Source organism: Lithobates pipiens, unplaced genomic scaffold, assembly GCF_037356315.1.
Source record: "Lithobates pipiens isolate NorthernLeopardFrog02 unplaced genomic scaffold, aLitPip1_a1.2 Scaffold_18, whole genome shotgun sequence".
Lineage (NCBI taxonomy): Eukaryota > Metazoa > Chordata > Amphibia > Anura > Ranidae > Lithobates > Lithobates pipiens.
This window is the reverse complement of record NW_027507758.1, coordinates 215,482,969-215,502,651: the sequence shown is the minus strand read 5'-3', so window position 1 is coordinate 215,502,651 and position 19,683 is coordinate 215,482,969. Positions and strand designations below refer to the sequence as shown.

General features: G+C 45.8%; 1 protein-coding gene across 1 annotated transcript in view; it reads right to left on the bottom strand.

Annotated features, from left to right (window-relative positions):
• Positions 1-19,683, bottom strand: part of CEBPZ (CCAAT enhancer binding protein zeta) — a 310,453-nt gene that overhangs the window by 250,294 nt on the left and 40,476 nt on the right. Inside the window, exon 2 of the mRNA XM_077486559.1 lies at positions 11,396-12,873. Coding sequence (XP_077342685.1) covers positions 11,396-12,873 — 1,478 coding nt within the window. The remainder of the gene's footprint in view (positions 1-11,395; positions 12,874-19,683) is intronic.

Genomic DNA, 19,683 nt, shown 5'->3' with positions numbered 1-19,683 from the left:
TCACCTCCAGTGGTAAACCAATTTCACATACGGACTTCATTTTAGAACTCCTAGATGCAATACAGTTACCAAAAAAGCTTGCAATCTGTAAATGTCAAGCACACACAAAATATACGGACCCCATCTCAAAGGGAAATAAAAGGGCAGATGAAGCTGCACATAAAATAATGACGAGAAATCATAGTGATAGATCATACAGTCCTTACTGATATGCAGCAAAATGCCCCCCCTGGGGAAAACAATATTGGAAAACAAAGGGTTGCACAATAATTGATGATATTTACACATCACCTGAAGGGAAACCGGTATTACCAAAATCTTTATTTAGGTATGCAGCAGTATTGACACATGGAGTAACGTATGTGTCAAACAGGGGGATGACTGAGATGTTAAATAAAGTATGTACAGCCTATGGATTCACAAATTATTAAAAAAAAAAAACTTTTTGCTCTCAATGTCTTATATGTGCAAGACACAATGCTCAGGGAGGTATAAGACCACAGAAAGGGAAGTTCCCTACACCACAATATCCATTCCAACACATTTGCATGGATTTTATTGAATTAGGCAAATGTGAAAGGAAGAAATATTGTTTGGTACCCAGGCACCCTGACCAAATGGGTGGAGATATTCCTGACAGGAAGTGCAGATGCACAGACTGTAGCCAAAGCATTACTAAGAGATATTATTCCTAGATTTGGAATCCCTGAAAGGATTTACAGTGATAATGGACCCCATTTTGTAATTAAAAAATATACAACATTTGATAGAAGTGATGAGAATTAAAGGGAAATACCATTGTGCCTATCATTCCCAATCAGCTGGATTGGTAGAAAGACATAATGGCATTCTAAAAAGCAAACTGAGAAAAGTTATGGAAGAAATAGGTAATAATAATTGGATGTATTGCCTACTAGTAGCTGTGACCAGTATGTATATCACACCCCCAAAAGAAGATGAAAAGGTGCATGTGGGAGATTGGGGTCTCAATAAAAAGTAATAAGAAAAAAGCAGTGGTACTCCCCAAGGTGGGATGGTCCTTTCAAAGTCCTTTTAACTACCCCTACTGTGATAAGGATTGTAGAGAGGTCTACCTGGATTCACCAGTCCCATTGTAAAAACGTTTTACAGGCAGAGTAGGGCCAGTTGGCTACAAGAGGTCCAGAAAGTCCGGCTACAAAGGGAGGTCTCACACAAGGTGGGACTTGTCTCAAACCGGTGAAGTCTCCCTCCCCTTCCAACTCCCCTATCCTATCCGCTGGAACTCTGTAGCTGGTTAGGATGAAAGGGACAGTAATTATCCTTGGGTTACTGGTGACTCTAGGAGAGGCATCCATAAGAGGGGGTAGGCGCTATGGAAGAGTAGAGGAACTTTTGGATTGGGAAAGAACAGGAAAAGCATTAAATCCAAAACTTTATAGAGGGAATAACTAGCACTATACTGGTAGACTTCTGTCAGATTGCAGATTGTGGGGATACAACTGGGGCTAGAGGACTTCTATGGGCAGATAAATATATCTGCTGGCTCTGGAATAAGGCAGGATGTCAAGCATGGGATCAGGCCCTGTGGACTACAGCGCATCAAGATTGGGGGTATAATCAACCAGGGGCTAAAAAGAGTGGTATAAAGGAGAGACTCATAATCACAAAAGCGGCCAACTCCCCCTGCACAAATAGTAAGAACTGTAACCAACTATTAATAACATTAACGGAGCCGAGGAAGGAAGATCAGCGGTTGTATTCCATGGGAGCATGGGTGTCAGGAACTGACCCCTCAGGAACATTTTTCCCTGAGGTATTACTACCTAATAAAATTAAACAACAGGAAAAAGTAGACTCAGAAGGGAAAGAAGTAGACCATACTAAAATAGAAGTTCTGAGTATAACTATAAGATTCACTAACCTAACAATAGAAGATGCCATAGCTTTGGAGACGGGCTACCAAGAAAAAATGAGTGGTTAGAATGGTTGAGGTACACGGTTAGAACTCTGAAAAAGGAAAACTGTTTAGTTTGTGCCGGAGCCAGACCACATTTAGCAACAGTTCCTTTTCCTCTAGATCACAATACAGATCCAGAAGGTTTAAAATGTATGTTGCAATTGTATAATAAGAGCTATAAACCTGAAACAAATTCTACTTGTCACACATTGAGGTTGTTGTTTCCCCCAGTACAGAGACCTCAGATACCTCCAGCGGTTACCGCTTATCCGGGCAACTTTACTTGTTTTGCACTCCCAGGGAACCGTAGCGAGGTGGATCTTGGGTCACTACCTGATGACTACTGTGTGGAGAGGATTAACACGGACAACGGTGACTGGGTTGGACATGACATTCAGAGAGCTGATGTCTGGTGGATGTGTGGGGATAAGAAACTGCGAGCTAGACTACCGGCCAATGCCCAAGGGGATTGTGCTATGGTCCAGCTGGCTATGCCCCTGAGAATCCTGTCAGAATACCCGTGGACTAAGAGTCACCGACAGTATCGTAGGGACACCTCTCCCTTGGGGTCATTTGACTCTCAGATCTACATAGATGAGGTTGGGGTTCCTCGCGGGGTGCCGGACGAGTTTAAAGCCAGGAATCAGGTGACAGCTGGGTTTGAGTCTCTTCTCTGGTGGGTGACTATAAATAAAAATGCTGACTGGATTAATTATATATATAATATAACCAACAACGATTTGTAAACTATACTAGGGATGCTGTGAAGGGCCTAGCAGAACAGTTGGCCCCAACATCTCTAATGGCCTGGCAGAACCGAATGGCTTTAGATATGATCTTAGCTGAAAGAGGAGGGGTATGCAAAATGTTTGGTAGCATGTGTTGTACCTTTATCCCCAACAATACAGCTCCTGGAGGGACCGTGACCAGAGCCTTGGAAGGACTGACTGCGCTATCGAATGAATTGGCGGAAAACTCAGGTATTAATGATCCATTCACAACTTGGCTTGAAGGATGGTTCGGTAAATGGACTGGATTTATCACATCATGTTTGATCTCAATCGCTGTGGCTTTGGCCGTTTTGGTCACTTGCGGATGCTGCTGCATTCCCTGTATTCGAGGACTTTCACAAAAACTCATTGCAGTCTCAAGAACAATGTATCAAACCCTCTCTACCTCTGAGGAGACCTATGTGGACATTGAAGCTCAACTTAATGACATACAGTCCGAAAGTGTATAACACAGGGACTTTCATCGAAATGTGTGGAGATAAAATAGTCACACAAAGAGGAGGGAATGTTAGAAAAGTTTTAAATGTTTATTGTGTGACTATTAGAAAAACAATAATCCTGAGACTGATTTGTTAAAAAGCTTACTTCTGAGCACATTATTGTATTAACTCATTGTATTGTTTTGTCCTAATTAACTCCATAGTAAGTAGGATGATTAGATTTAACTAAATATGATAGCCTAAGAATGTACAGGAAAACATAGCTAAAAGAATAAAGGTACTAGTTCGTACCATGACAACTTAATTTATGTTTCCTCAGCCAATAGAAGCATAGAGATGTTATTCTTATGGGTTATGTGAAGGCGGGACACAGTCTTTTGGCAGACATTTTTCTTCAGCTTTCGTGTTGTAAGCATGTCTCTCTGTTGTGGGCCACATCAGAAATAAATTTTCCTGCTTCTCAAGAACACCTGAAGTTTTTACTGATCACAAGGGAAGTTCCTAACAGGCATACTTCTTCTAATCCCTCTACCCCCTCGGTGGTTAAAAATGTAGGTAGTAAGAGCTCAGGGGGTGGTATGGTATTAACCGCCTCCGTAAACTCAGAAGCAACCCATATACCAGCCACTACCTACATGCCTCCATCTATTGAGTTAGAGGGGGAACCTACACTAAGGGAGATATTAAATGTGATTAAGGAATGCAAAGACTCAATTTCTAGCTTTGATAGCCAGTTAAGATGTATTAAGGAGGAGTTATTCTCTATGAAACAAGATTTGAGCAAAACCGTGCTAAGGACTTCTGAGCTCGAAGAACGAGTAAGCCTAGAGGAGGATGAGTTGAGTCAAGTGAAGCGCGAAATTGAGCTGTTAAAAGATACCATAAATACTCAAGTCGCTAAGCTAGACGAGATGGAAAACAGGAATCGCAGGAATAATAGGGTGATAGGCCTCCCCGAACGCCCCGACTTAACCTTTTTGGAAGGATGGTTCCGGGAGATCTTTGGGGGTACCTTTTAGCCCCTTATTTGCGATATTTACGAGCACATCGAACGCCCTCAAAAGTCCACCATGTAGGGGAACTCCCCAGGCCGATAGTAATGAGGATTCTCAACTACAATGATAAAGTCACTTTGCTGCGAAGGGCTAGGGAGGTGGGCGATATTAGATTTGAAGGGGCTATATGGGGTTAAATATTTAAGACAAGGAGGAGAAATTGGTATATCTGCGAATATGCTTTTGTGTCGTTTTTTTTGTATTATGCCCGATTAGATTTATACTGGACCAGATGCAGGTAAAGAAACTTGGTGTAATATCATGGAATGTTAGAGGTCTGGGAGATCCGGTTAAGAGAGCCATGGTGCTGTCATCATTGGAGGGAAAAGGACCGGGCTGCTGTGCCTCCAGGAGATGCACCTAACTGGTGAAATGGTCCCGCTACTCCGTAGCCAGAAATTTCAGACCCAATTCCATTCGGTATTATCTTACTCAAGAGGGGTGAGCATTTTGATAGATGGAGAAGTCTTGTTCTCTTGCTATAAGAGCTGTATAGATTCCAAGGGTCGGTATATTTTCCTATACTGTTCAATTGAAAATAAACCATACGCGATAGCAAATATTTATGTTCTACCTCCATTTAAACTGGAGATCCTATACGAATTAACAACATTTTTAATAGATAAACCCAGAATCCCAGCAATAGTAATAGGGGATTTTAACAAGGTTTTGGATAGGTCACTTGATAGATTTCCGTGAGTAAAGAGCCCAGGGGTTGGGGATGAGAGTAGATTGGCAATTTTTTTTACATGAAGTGGGGTTATGCGACTTGTGGAGGGCCCGGTATCCGTTTGCAAGAGTGTACTCCTGTTTTTCAGCCTCCTATCTTACCTTGTCTAGACTTGATATGGCACTGGTTAATAGCGAGGCCACGGATTTGATAGGTAATATAGAATATGGTCCCAGGGGGTTATCCGACCACTCACCCTTAACGCTGACAGTTATTATTGGGAAAAAGTTCTATCCAAGAGAATGGGAGATTGATCCCTCATGGCTGGAGATTATAGACAGCAATGAGGGACTAAAGTTGGAATTACAAGAGTTTATAAGAATTAACACTGATACGGCGTCGGCGGGAGTGATCTGGGACTCTTTAAAAGCCTTTCTTAGGGGGCTCCTTATACAGCAAATTGCAAGAACTAGGGCCAAAATGAAGGAATGGGAGGAGGGAGTTAAGAAGGCAGCGATGCTGGCAGAACAACAGTACATTATCAATCCAAATCTGGACACACAGAAAGAGTGGCTAGAAAAACAGCAAGTCTATAGGGGGTCCACGAGGAGAAGAATGGAAAACAGGCATATATTCCAGCGCCAACATAGTTTTGGTGAAGGAGAGTAAGTAGGCCGTATGTGGTCTATGCTGGTGAGACCAAATACTCCACCCTCAAAGATCCTGGCGGTTAGGGAGAGATCTCCTCTGACCCTATTGAGATAATTATATTCAGGCAATATTATAGTTATTTATATAAATCTTGGAAGGGGCACAGAGGGGAAAAAGTGCTGCTTTTTTGAAAATATAAAGATACCAACTCTATCAGTAGATAAATGCTTACTTATGGAGGCCCCAATTACCCTTGAAGAGATGCGCAGTGCTGTGGCTGGGATGTCGAATTTAAAGTCAGGCCGCGTACACACGGGCGGACTGTTCGCCCAACCTTGTTCGGCAAACAGTTTCATCAAACAGTCCGCTCAAAATTTGCATGAGCGGACTTGCCCACACACGAGCGGACTGTTTGACGAACAAGGTTGGGCAAACAGTTCGCTCAACTTTTGAAATGAACGGACTCGCCCACGTAAGGCGGAGGCAAATCCGCCCATTTCGAGCGCGTGTACAGGTAGGCGGGGCCCGCGAAGGAGACGTCGCGGGCTCCGCCGCCTGGAATGGGCTTAAAGGGGAACCCCAACGCCGAAAAAAATCGGCGTGGGGGTTCCCCCCAAGTCCACACCAGACCCTTGTCCGAGCACGCTACCCGGCCGGCCAGGAAAGGGGGGCGAGCGAGCGCACCCCCCCTCCTGAGCCGTACCAGGCCGCGTGCCCTCAACATGGGGGGTGCCTTGGGGAAGGGGGGCCGCGCGGCCCCCCCACCCCAAAGCACCTTGTCCCCATGTTGATGAGGACAAGGGCCTCTTCCCGACAACCCTGGCCGTTGGTTGTCGGGGTCTGCGGGCGGGGGGCTTATCGGAATCCGGGAGCCCCCTTTAAGAAGGGGGCCCCCGGATACCGGCCCCCCACCCTATGTGAATGAGTATGGGGTACAATGTACCCCTACCCATTCACCTGTGAACTAAAGTACAATAAAAAACACAACACAGAGAAAAAATATTTTATTGCACAGCTCCGGGGGTCTTCTCGCCGGACTCCTCCGCTATGTGTGTGTAGCTCTTTTGCTAGCGGAGGAGTCCGGCTTTCTTCCTCCCCGCCGCCGGCCTCTTCTCCCGACTTCGGGGGTCTTGTCCCCCTCTTCGGTTCTTCTGCCGGGCCACCGCGCCTGGTCCGGTGGCCCGGTCTTCTGTCGCCGTCTTCCGTTCTTCTGTCGCCGCCTTCGGTTCTTCTGCCGGGCCACCGCGCCTTCTTGTAGCTCTTTTACAGGCGGTGGCCCGGTCTTCTGTCGCCGCTGTCGTCGCCGCCGCCTTCCGTTCTTGTTCTTCTTCTTGTTGTTCTTCTTCTTCTCCTGGAGATGTTGACTCGACGATCTCTCCGGCCGGAATGCCAGGGACACGCTCCGCTGCCACTTATATAGTGACAATGGGGCGGTGTCACATGGTATATGTCACATGGGTTGGTCACATGGGTTGATGTCACATGGGGACTATGACATCGTAAGGGGGCGGGGTCACCATGTGACCAACCCATGTGACATATACCATGTGACACCGCCCCATTGTCACTATATAAGTGACCGCACAGCGCGGCTCTGGCATTCCGGCCGGAGAGCTCGTCGAGTCAACATCTCCAGGAGAAGAAGAAGAAGAACAAGAAGAAGAACAAGAACGGAAGGCGGCGGCGGCGGCGACGACAGCGGCGACAGAAGACCGGGCCACCGCCTGTAAAAGAGCTACAAGAAGGCGCGGTGGCCCGGCAGAAGAACCGAAGGCGGCGACAGAAGAACGGAAGACGGCGACAGAAGACCGGGCCACCGGACCAGGCGCGGTGGCCCGGCAGAAGAACCGAAGAGGGGGACAAGACCCCCGAAGTCGGGAGAAGAGGCCGGCGGCGGGGAGGAAGAAAGCCGGACTCCTCCGCTAGCAAAAGAGCTACACACACATAGCGGAGGAGTCCGGCGAGAAGACCCCCGAAGACCCCCGGAGCTGTGCAATAAAATATTTTTTCTCTGTGTTGTGTTTTTTATTGTACTTTAGTTCACAGGTGAATGGGTAGGGGTACATTGTACCCCATACTCATTCACATAGGGTGGGGGGCCGGTATCCGGGGGCCCCCTTCTTAAAGGGGGCTCCCGGATTCCGATAAGCCCCCCGCCCGCAGACCCCGACAACCAACGGCCAGGGTTGTCGGGAAGAGGCCCTTGTCCTCATCAACATGGGGACAAGGTGCTTTGGGGTGGGGGGGCCGCGCGGCCCCCCCTTCCCCAAGGCACCCCCCATGTTGAGGGCACGCGGCCTGGTACGGCTCAGGAGGGGGGGGGGCGCGCTCGCTCGCCCCCCTTTCCTGGCCGGCCGGGTAGCGTGCTCGGACAAGGGTCTGGTGTGGACTTGGGGGGAACCCCCACGCCGATTTTTTTCGGCGTTGGGGTTCCCCTTTAAGCCCATTCCAGGCGGCGGAGCCCGCGACGTCTCCCTCGCGGGCCCCGCCTACCTGTACACGCGCTCGAAATGGGCGGACTTTCCGAGCGGGAACAGTCCGCTCATTTCGAAAGTACAGCGGACAGGCCCACACACGGGCGGACTGTTCGCTCAAACACAGTTTCAGCGGACAGTTTTTCGGAATTTCCGAAAGACTTTGTCCGTCCAACTGTCCGCTGAAACTGTCCGCTGAAAGCCCACACACGAGCGGACTGTCCGCCCAAACACTGTTCAGCGGACAAGGTTGGGCGAACAGTCCGCCCGTGTGTACGCGGCCTCACCAGGCCCTGATGGGTTACCAAATGAAATATATAAACGATATGGTGAGATTTTACTACCAGAATTGTTGAAGACACTGAACCAGGCTCTGCCTGTAGGGACTTTGCCCCTCTCGATGTCGGAAGCTAATATAGTAGTCATCCCTTAAGAGGGAAAGGATCCTATGGATCCCTCCTCGTACCGCCCGATTTTGCTATTATGCACGGATGGAAAAATCCTGGGAAAAATACTGGCAGCATGTTTAAACAGATGTATCCATAAACTCATTCACTCGGATCAGTCGGGATTTATCCCAAATTGGTCCACTAGTATTAAGATACGAAGAACTTATTTGAATATCCAGATTCCAGCAGATAATAGCGGCTCCGGGGGCCATTTTGGCCCTGGATGCAACTAAGGCGTTTGATAGCCTTGAGTGGGATTATCTGTTTGAAGTGCTTGCAGGATTTAGGTTTGGTCCAAAGTTCATTAATTGGGTAAAATTAAGTTATTACTAACCCAAGATCAAAAATGAAAATAATGAGTATTCTTGAAGTTTTCTAATTAGAACGAGTAATGAGACAGGGTTGCCCACTGTCTTCTTTACTTTTTGCCCTTGCTATAGAGCCATTGGCAATAGCAACTAGAGCTAACTCGGATATACAAGGATTTAGGAGGGGAGTTCAGGAGGATAAGATAGCATTGTTTGCCGACAATGTCTTGTTTTTTTAAAAGGAGATGTCCAAATCTCGTTAAAAGCTGTGAAAAGACTGGTTGGAGAATTTGGTCAATTTTGTCGGGATTGGTCATTAACTGGGATAAATCGTCATTACTTCCGTTAGACACCGGAGCTAGAGATATACCATATGATATTCCCAACCTAAAGGTGGTAGAAAAATGTAAGTATCTGGGGGTCTGAATTGCGAGGGATGTAAATTTGTATCTTAGTGATAACTTAGCCCCACTCTTACAAAAGTTGAAACAGAAGGTAGACATCTGGAGCCACCTCCCCCTGCCGGTAAGAGGAGGTTGTAACCTTGTCAAGATGATATGGCTGCCTCAAATTTTATACCTCCTCCAGATTGCTCCATTGTGGATAGGTATGAAGTGGTTTAAGAGAATGTATTCTCTAATTAGAGATCTAATCTGGAGAAGAAGCCAGTCCAGGATTAGCTTGCAGACGCTACAATTACCGTTAGAGGAAGGGGGGATGGCGGTTCCACATCCTAGACTTTATTACTTGGCGTCCCAGTTACAGCACTTAGGAGGAGGAGGAGGAGGAGGAATGTTAAATGAGGGCAATCCCAGTGGTAGATTGATTGTGATAGGGTGTCCCCATAGTACACTCACTGAGGCCCTAGAATCAAATTTGTTTGCTATACGTTGTCCAACGACAAACCTAATTGTTAAACTCTGGCATACAACGAAGGCCATTTTAGGATACCAGGGGATATCAGAACTAGCTCCTCTATGGGATAATAGGAACCTAGTTGAACTGGTTAAAATTGAAAGATCTAGGGAATGGAAGAATCAAGGGATTAATCGCCTGCATCAATTATTTGCAGGTAATGTTATCAAATCATTTGCCAATATGAAACAGGAATTCAATTTGTCTAATAGATCGTTTTATAAATATCTCCAGGTCAGGCATGCAGTCCAGACCCAATTTGGGGCTCAAACAATAGAGTGGACTCAAACCCCTGTTTTGACACAAATAATTTCTACAGGGTTGACTAAGGGAGTAATTTCTCGACTGTATGCCAGGCTTGGGAATAAAATGATAGATCGGGGAGGCCCGATTAAGAACAAGAAGAAATGGGAATCTGATGTGGGGCCTTTATCTATGATAGAATGAGATCAGGTACTCAAACAGGGAATGCTTTCTATTGCCCCCTCCCAAAGAGTATCGCATCTTTGCTTTATCTATCGAGTATACTACACCCCTAAGAGAATGCATAGACTGGGATTGCGAGATAATGATCAGTGTCCTAGATGTGGGTCACCTGGAGATTTTATCCATATGCTTTGGAGGTGCCAGAAGTTAGTTAGATATTGGACAAATATTATAGATGAGATTAATAAAACCTTTAAGATAACATTAGAAACGACAATCAAGTCTTGCCTCTTGGGCTTGCTTGAGGGGTGTAATATCTTGGGAGATACTCTTGAACCGGTTTTAAGATGTTTATTCCAAGCAAGAAAGTCAATTACCCAACAGTGGCAGTCGCACTCCCCCCTCCCCCCCCCCCCCCGCTAGCTGAGATCGGGTTGGCAAATATAAAATGAACAAAAACGGTAACGAAAGGGTGTTTTATATTAAACAGGGTAATAATAAGTTTACAAGAATGCGGAGACCCTGGTTGGGGAAACTGGGATCCACTTTTAGGTTAAGACGAGGTATTGGCATTAGCTATAAAAATATTAAACTTACCTTTTTTTTTATTTGAAATTTATTTGAAACTTTTTATTTTTTATTTCCCTTTCCTTTCTTTCTTGTAGGCTACTTCGCCTCACTCCATAAATTCATCAACATTAGATGAATAAACCCAGAGAAGCGGTGGGGGGGGGGGGGGGGGGGTGAGAGGAAAAAGATGTATAAAGTAGAGGCATAGAACTTGGGGTAGTGGGGAAAATAGGATAAGAGAGGAAGGAAGGCAACATTAATGTGTGTAATGCAGGGAAGAAGTTGGACCGACACAAGTCAGACCAGTTTAGACGGCTCTCAGAGATATATTGATTTTTACATGTCATGCGACCTGTGCTCGCAAAGTCGGAGCGCATGTCACACCAGTGTGAAACAGGCCTAAGGATCTTTTTTACATTTTCTCCTCTCTGCTTCATATTTTTTTTTTTTTATTAGCAAAAATGTTTACAGAGCTCTAAAGTTGAAACCAAAAACTTATACTCAATCAGTTGACACATCCCCTTATTGGACCACTTTGTCAAATGGAGCCTTAAAGCAAGCAGCATCAGCTGTGCTGTCTTTAGCTAACCTGCATATGAAAAAATATTACACTTTTTTTGCTCCAACAACATACTTATGTAGCATTCGTATCCCTAAATTTGGGAACCTATTTGACAAAAAAATAAAAATAAAAATACATTACTTACCTATACAAAGCTGCATAATACCTATGTGACAGAGTTTGCTGAGAATCCATGACTTGAAATAGAAGCATTAGAATTTGCACACTTGTATTAAAGTTCACAGCGTGGAGTATTTTGAACAGGGTGTCAAGCTGCTTTTTCACTTCTTCATTAACAAGGTCGGCAAAAGGATAGGCTCTATTCACCCCAGTCAACAAAGCCCTCAAGATTTTGGAATCAATCTCTTTTTTCTTTATACATGCACGGAAAAAAGAAAAATATACCGTGATGAGTTGGTTTGCCAAGTCTGATTCTTCATGGGAGAACATGATTTGATTCAAAAAACATATGCCATAATACTGGGCTTTCTCACTTATATTAGGTCGATATAACAATCTTTCTACTTCAAGACACACAACCACTTTCATATTTGGATGCTTATTCAGCAGCACCTCAAGTAAATAGGAGGCCTTTGTGGCTACCCTGTATTGAGGGTCTCCTAACTTATTAACCAGGAGTGAGAGAAGAGTTTTTTCTTCTTCTGGCTTATTACATAGCAGCTCACTGACAACATTGAGTGCCTTTGCTTTAGTTGCAATCAAGTTGTCATGAGTCAACATATCTAGCACCTTGACAAACTCTGACACAAGTTGCTTCAGTCGCTCTTCAAAAAACCACAGTATCAGTCGTCTATCCCTTGCATCCTTATTGCCACTGGATATGTCTTCAAGTTTGTCAAAGTCATGCTGAGCAAATGTATGAAGCTTCCGATTGTCAGGCAAAAGATCGGAAAGAACTAAATCCTTAAATGTATCCAGTGCCATGAGGTTCTGGCGGTTGCTGCCCTTTTTTCTGAGTAAATTTATTAAATTTTCAACAAAATGTAGTGTGTGAACAGGAGCATCCTGTATAAGAACTGTCATAGCAGCCATTCTGTCTGCTAATGTGCCTGCTGACACAACAGTTTTCATCCATCTGGTGTTAGCACCTTTCTGTAGTTCCTTTTTATTTTTATACAAATTCACTTCATGTTCATATAGCTTCTCAGCTAAGGTTTTATATCTCCCAACAGCCTCTTCATTCTGAGGTTTGGCAGCAAATTCCTTAGTATATTCATGATCATACCACTTTCCACCAGGTTTCAGAAGCAGCATGGAACGTTCTGAAAATTCATAGACATGCTTTCCTTTGTTTTTCAATGGAACAATTAAACTCTCTTTTTTCTCAACTGTTTTTGTCTTTGCTTTCTCTTTGCCGACTTGAACTGTGTTTTTTTTCTTGCTTTTCTTTACCTTCTCTTCCAAACTGTGGTTTGTTTCTTCTTCCATATGTTCTTCGGACACTGCTTCTTGCGCTGTAATTTCTTTAACAATTTTCTGAACGCCCAATTTTTCTATGAATGCCTTTAATTCACCTTCTTCTAAATCATCAATTCCACCCTTCTTGCCACCATCTACAATTTCTTCTATATCTTCCAAGCCCGCAAGCATAATAAAATCTTGCTAAATAGAAATAAATAAAAGCAAACTGTAACCATTTGGAATTAATGCAACAATGGAAAAAGGTTATGAATCTTCTATGCTGGATTAAAATGAATTTTAGAAAAACAACTGTTTTATAAGGTAAAATCTGACTAGAGACTAAGCCTGGGAACTTTTTACAGGTCCATAACTGCTCCCAGGTTTTCATAGGCAAGACTGTAAAAGTATTTTAGTTAGGAGCTTGTAAATCCATGCATTCTATTTTGCACACATCAATTTAGACAAGGAAAGTCAACACTTTGGGCACATCACTTCACAGGTGGCTTCACTGAAAAATATTGGGCAAAAAAAGACAGGATAAAGGACCAACTTCTACCTGAACTATCAAAAAGAATGCCTGATCACTGACACATTGATACAAAAAAACAAAACAAAACAAACATGTATTGTACACAATAAACAGGGTCAGGGCTGCAACTAAGGATTATTTTCATAAACGATTAGTTGGCCGATTATTGTTTCGATTAATCGGTTAATAACCTTAAAAAAATAAAAATAAAGTGTGGTGTATACATTTAGTTAATATGCAACGTTAAAAAAAAAAAATAAAAAAAATAAAAATGGAATTTATTCTTAAATATCTAATCCACTATATACACTATTAGAGGAGATCTTCCCTCAAAAAAAAAAAAAAAAGTAATTTTAAGAACATTTGTTTGATTTTCTAATCGTTAGTGGGGGTCAAATTGATGTTTATTTTCAACCATAGTGACGGAAAAATTTGGAAATGGAAAACTGCTTGGTGAAAGGAATTTTCTGACAGTTTACGTGGTTTTCGCTCAGAAATTACATTCATTTAAAAAAAAGAATGTGTTAAAAATAAGTGAAAATTTCAAACAAACATTCTTTCATTCAGCGAATGTACAAAGATTTTTTGTCTAAAAACTGATTTGTGTGGCCAACATAAGGCTCGGTATGCAGTTTGCTTTTGATCTGTTTCTGCAGTGCTTTTTGCTGTGCGTTTTGATTTTTGCGCATGTGATTTTGCTGTGATTTGAGTTTTTGAATTTTTTGCCAATTTGTTGTTAGGCAGATTAAAAAACACAAATTGCTGCAAAACCCATCACATGCTTTCCCAAGTCAGTCTTTCAGGACAGCCACCGTAGAGACCCTGGCTCCTCCCCTCTTAGGAAACACTGCCTTCAATTTCACAATTTAAGTCTCATCCTCCCTCCATCCCCTCAGTTATGGCGTTTCCTCCGGTGGGGAGACACCGCTAAGGAACCTTAGCTAAACAGTCGGCGAGACTAAAGCTATGTTATCTTGAGTGGAGGGGACAGTGGTCTCTCTGGCCCTGCTCAGCAGTCCGATCGTCTATCGGACTACATTCTTCAGTCCGGTTGGCCGGGGAGCTGGACATTCGTACTGACCGTCTTCCACGCACTCCAAACTTCGCTTGGGGAAAGCAAGAAGTTCGGGGGGAGGTCCAGCCGTTCGTTCGCTCAATGGGGCGCTGCAGCAGGATGTCCTAGGTCCCCGTGTTTGCAGTCGGCTTGGAGCTGGAGGCCGGACTGGATGACTGGCAACGTCAGTTCCGGTGGGGGCGGACATCTTCGTTGGATCCGCATCTTCCGGTTCCGGACACTGTCCGTGAAAGGGGACCAAGCGTTCGGCTGGTGCAGCCTCTCTTTCTAAGCTGTACAGGCAGCTGTCAGAGGCACGTTATTACCACTCTTCCTCAATAGGAGAATGTCTGAAGCAGAGGCTTCAAGAGCTCCTGGGGATAACAGCACCAGCCACTCAAAAGGTAAGGGGAAACCTGGGGAGGTGTTCCCTTACTCTGTAACCAGTAGCTCCACTGGTGTTTCTCTCCCTTGGTGGTTGGGGGGGGGGGGGGGGAGGGCGTCTGGGATCCTGGTGGTGGTTGATCCTAGGGGGGGCACTCACGGTGGTCCTGTAAGTAGCGCTGGTGTTTCTTTTTTAAACTTATGCTGCCCTCTCTTTTATTTCTGTATTTCAGAAAGCCACGAGCAAGTCCCCCCATGGTTCTAGGAAGAAGTGTCCTTCATGTGGAGCCTCTATGGGGGATTCCTAGACCAAGGCACTTTGTAAGGAGTGTATTGAGGGGGTGGTTAGGGAGCAGATAGCAGAAGAGTGCAGACCTGGCGGCTTCTGTGAAGGAACTCTAGTACTTTCCAGTCCTTCAATACGCTCTTTTCTAGTTTCCAGTGGCCTCAGCCCCAGAGCACTCCTCCACCAGCGCGGCAGAGTGTAACACCTAGTCCAGTGGATGTTCCTCCCGCGGGTGGGGAGAATCCAGGGGGTTCCAGAGAGGAAGTTGAGGAAGAAGTTGACAGTGCCGCCTCAGACTCCCAAGGGGAATCTGATGGTGAGGGATTGGATGGGGAATCCAAAAGAATCGCACGGTATAAACTTTCCCTGGAAGAAGAGGAGTAGCTCTTAGGAGCTATTCATACCACTTTAGGTATGCAAGAGGAAAGGAAGGCATTGTCACTCCACGACCAGATGTACAAGGGCGTGGGGGGAACAGAAAAAGCGGGTGTTCCTGGTTCATGACATCTTGATCGATGCTATCAAGAAGGAATGGCAGGAACCTTTTTCTGGTGTGTTGAAACAAAGGTTTCCTTTTGCGGAAGAGGAGGCTCTTGTCTGGAATAAATCTCCCAGGTTAGATGCTGCCTTTTCTCAGGTGTCCAGACATACCGATTTGGCCTTTGAGGACATGGGGGGTACTTTCAGACCCTATGGATCGAAGGATGGATTCACTTCTGAAGAAAGCCTGGGATTCATCACAGGGAAATCTTAAGCCTGCCATGGCAGCCACAGTGGTGGCTCGTAATATGGAGTATTGGCTTACCCAGATTAAGGCACACATTGAAGCAGAGACGACAAAAGAGACTATTCTATCCTCCTTTCCCATGCTGCTTAAGGGGGTAGCATACATTGCGGATGCTTTGGCTGAATCAGTGCGAATGTCTGCAAGGTCTACGGCTCTGACCAACTCAGCCAGGAGGGCCTTATGGCTGAAGACATGGAAGGGGGACAATGCGTCCAAAACAAAGCTCTGTGGGATCCCTTTTACAGGGGACTTGCTGTTTGGGCCAGGTCTTGAAGCAGTGTTAGATCGCACGGCTGATAAGAAAAAGGCCTTTCCTGTTAAGAGGAAGTATGGGGAGCAGTCAAAAAGAAAGACTCATCTTCAGAAAAAGTTTGAAGCCCCTAGAACTGATCGGCAGAAGAAAAGTTGGGGGCTGACGGGCATGGGGGAGCGATTTTTCGCCCTCCTGAAAAGCCCAAAAAGTCTCAATGAAAGGGTCACGGTGGGAGGAAGGTTGGGGGCCTTCCCCCCACAGTGGGAGATGATCACCTCCAATCAGTTTTTGTTGGGGGATCATCAGAAGAGGTTACCGATTGGAGTTTACAGAGCCTCCCCCTCTGAGACTCCTTGTCACCGAGCTGCCAAAGTGTGCAGAAAAATCATCTGCCCTTCTTTCCTCTCTTCAGGAGTTAGAGGAACAGGAGGTGGTGGTACGGGTCCCAGCAGGAGAGACAGGCAAAGGCTTCTATTCTCACATTTTTGTGGTTCGCAAGCCTTCGGGAAAGTTCAGGCTCATCCTGAACCTGAAGCCTCTGAATGTCTCAGTCACCTACAGGAGGTTTCGGATGGATTCAGTTTACTCGGTGAAGGCCCTTCTTCCAAACTGTTTCATGACATCGATAGATTTAAAAGATGCATACCTGCATATTCCCATCGCAGAGAGCCACCAGCGTTTCCTCAGGCTGGCATTAAAAACCTCAATAGGGGTGCTACACCTCCAGTTCAAAGCACTTCCCTTTGGGCTATCCTCCTTCCTCCGTATCTTCACCAAAGTAATGGCAGAAGTTCTGGCATTCCTGCGTCTCAGGGGAATCTCGGTGATCGCGCATCTCGACGATCTTCTCCTGTTTGCCCCTTCTCGGGCGCAGTTGATTCGGGATCTACAGGTAGCAAAAGACCTGTTAGTGAGCCTGGGTTGGCTTCTGAACCTAGAGAAGTCCAACTAAATTCCATCCCAAAAGGGTCACTTTCCTGGGGTATGTGTTGGACTCAACAGAACAAAAGGTCTTCCTTCCCTTAGAGAAAATCCAAAAGGTAGACAAAGCATTGTTGTTTCTCCAGGGCAGCTGTCAGATCTTAGCGAGGAAGGTCATGTCGGCCTTGGGCTTGCTAACATCCACGCTACCAGCAGTTCAGTGGGCGGGGTTACATTATAGTCCTCTGCAACTATTTATCTTTAAGGTTTGGAACCACAGCCTGGGGTCTCTGAACTCTCTGGTTTCGGTTCCAACCCAGGTAAAGAGGTCCCTTTGGTGGTGGAGAAAGGGAACTCCGGGGACATCATGTAAGAGTCAGGTCGGACAATTCCTTGGTAGTGGCTTACGTCAACAGGCAGGGGGGCACCAGGAGTGGATCCTTATGGGCCCTAGCAAAAGCCATCCTCAGATGGGCTGAAGCAAATGTCCTGTCCCTTTCAGCGATACATTTGAAGGGAGAGCAAAATCAGGCAGCAGATTTCCTCAGCAGGAGAACAGAGAAGGCAACTGGATTCTCAAGCACGAGGTTTTTGAAATGATCACCCAAAGGTGGGGGATTCCTTCGATAGACCTCTCTGCCTCGAGTGAAAACGCGAAGGAAGCCATCTTTTCCATAAACAGGGGGATGGGGCGTTGGGGGTGGACGCACTAACTGAGTCGGGGATTCTCCAGGTGCTATGCTTTCCCCCCTCCCTGATCCCTGCAGTGTTAAGGAAGTATCAGGCAGAGAACACTACTCTTATTCTAATCGCGCCACACTGGCCCAGGAGGCTGTGGTTCCCCATTCTGAAGGGCCTGTCTGTGGAACCGCCCTGGATTCTCCCAGTCCAGGAGGATCTTTTTTCTCAGGGTCCAATCGGTTGTCCTCAGGTGGAGCGATGGAACCTTGTAGCTTGGCTACTGAGGAGGAATTGCCGAGGGGCAAAGAGTTCTCAGATCGTTTAGTAGCCACTCTAAGTTGCCGGAAAAAGGAAACTCAGACCATTTACTTGAAGGTATGGAGGCGGTTCAATAGCTGGTGCTCAGAGAACTCCTTCGATGTGCGCAGCTCGGTAGCCGTTCTAGAGTTCTTGCAGGCAGGGGCAGATAAAGGTTTAGCCCTGGGAACCTTGAAGGGTCAGGTATCTGATTTAAGCGTATTTCTGGAAAGGCATCTAGCATCAGACCCTTGGATAGTGAGGTTCTTTAGAGCCTTAAGTAGGCAGAGACCCGTTACAAATTCCCCCTTCCCAGTTTGGGATCTTTCATTAGTTTTACAGGTTCTCACAGGAGAACCTTTTGAGCCATTGGAATCTTGCGCGTTAAGATTGAACACTCTCAAATCAGTGTTTTTGGTGGCGATCACTATGGCAAGGAGAGCGAGTGAACTCAAAGCCCTTTCTGTTAGGTCACTTTTTTTCAGGTTTTTCCGGACCGTTTGATTTTTACGATGGATCCGGCCTTTTTACCTAGCCTCTAGTGTTCATAGAGTCCAGGAAATTGTGCTGCCTACTTTCTGTTCAAATCCAGTGAGAGAACAGGAACACATTTTTCATAGATTGGATGTTAGATGTGTCCATTATTTAGATTACACAAGTCAGTTCAGGAAGTCCGATTCACTTTTTGTGTTATTTTCAGAGACTAGGAAGGGTTCCAGAGCCTCTAAACGTACAAAAGCCAGATGGTTAAGGTCAGCCATTGGGCAGGCTTACGCGACAGGGGGGTTAGAACCCCCAGTTGGGATCAGAGCACATTCAACCAGGGTAGTAGCAACGTCTCAGGCAGAGTGGGATGGTGCTTCTCCTGAACAGATCTGTAGAGCTGCAACGTGGTCCAGTTTTTCTACGTTCGTGAAGCACTATAGATTGGATCTTCTGTCAGCCAAAGACCAAGCCTTTGGTCGTAAAGTGCTGCAAGCAGTGGTCCCACCCTATGGTAAGGTGCTCGCTTATCCTCTCTACGGTGGCTGTCCTGAAAGACAGACTTGGGGAAAAACTGAGTTACTTACAGGTAACATCCTTTTCCGGGAGTCTTTCAGGACAGCACCGGTTCCCACCCAGGTTTTTGGATATCTTTGGGAACTCATCACATGAGACCATCAGGTAAGATTAAGTTTGTTTGACGTGTTCTTGTGTCTACCCAGTTGGCCAGAGGTACTCTTGAAGAACTGAGAGGACGGAGGGAGGATGAGAATTGTGAAATTGAAGGCAGTGTTTCCTAAGAGGGGAGGAGCCAGGGTTTCTCTACGGTGGCTGTCCTGAAAGACTCCCGGAAAAGGATGTTACCGGTAAATAGGGGTGCAACGGATCTTCACCGATCCGTGATCCGAACGGGTCAACCCGCTCGGATCGGCACATACCGCGATCCGCGGAGTGCTCCACGGTCTCGGCCTTAGGAAAGGCCGCAGCTTCGGCCTAGCTCCGAAGCGGCGGCCATCTGTTTACACTGATCGCTCCGACGGTGCGATCACTTGTAAACAAACCGGCGTCATGACATGACGCCGGTTCCTCTCTCCCCTCTGTACTAACCTGTACAGTGGAGGGGAGAGATCCTGAGATGGAAGCAGATATCCCTCCATACCCTGCAGTACCCCAATACCCTAGCAATACTCTGCAGTACCCCAATAACCTAGCAATACTCTGCAGTACCCCAATACCCTAGCAATGCTCTAGCGATACCCTGCCCATACCAAGCCATACTCAGCCAATATTACAGTGGGGGAGATTGTGGATATTACATTGGGGACTATATGGTGGT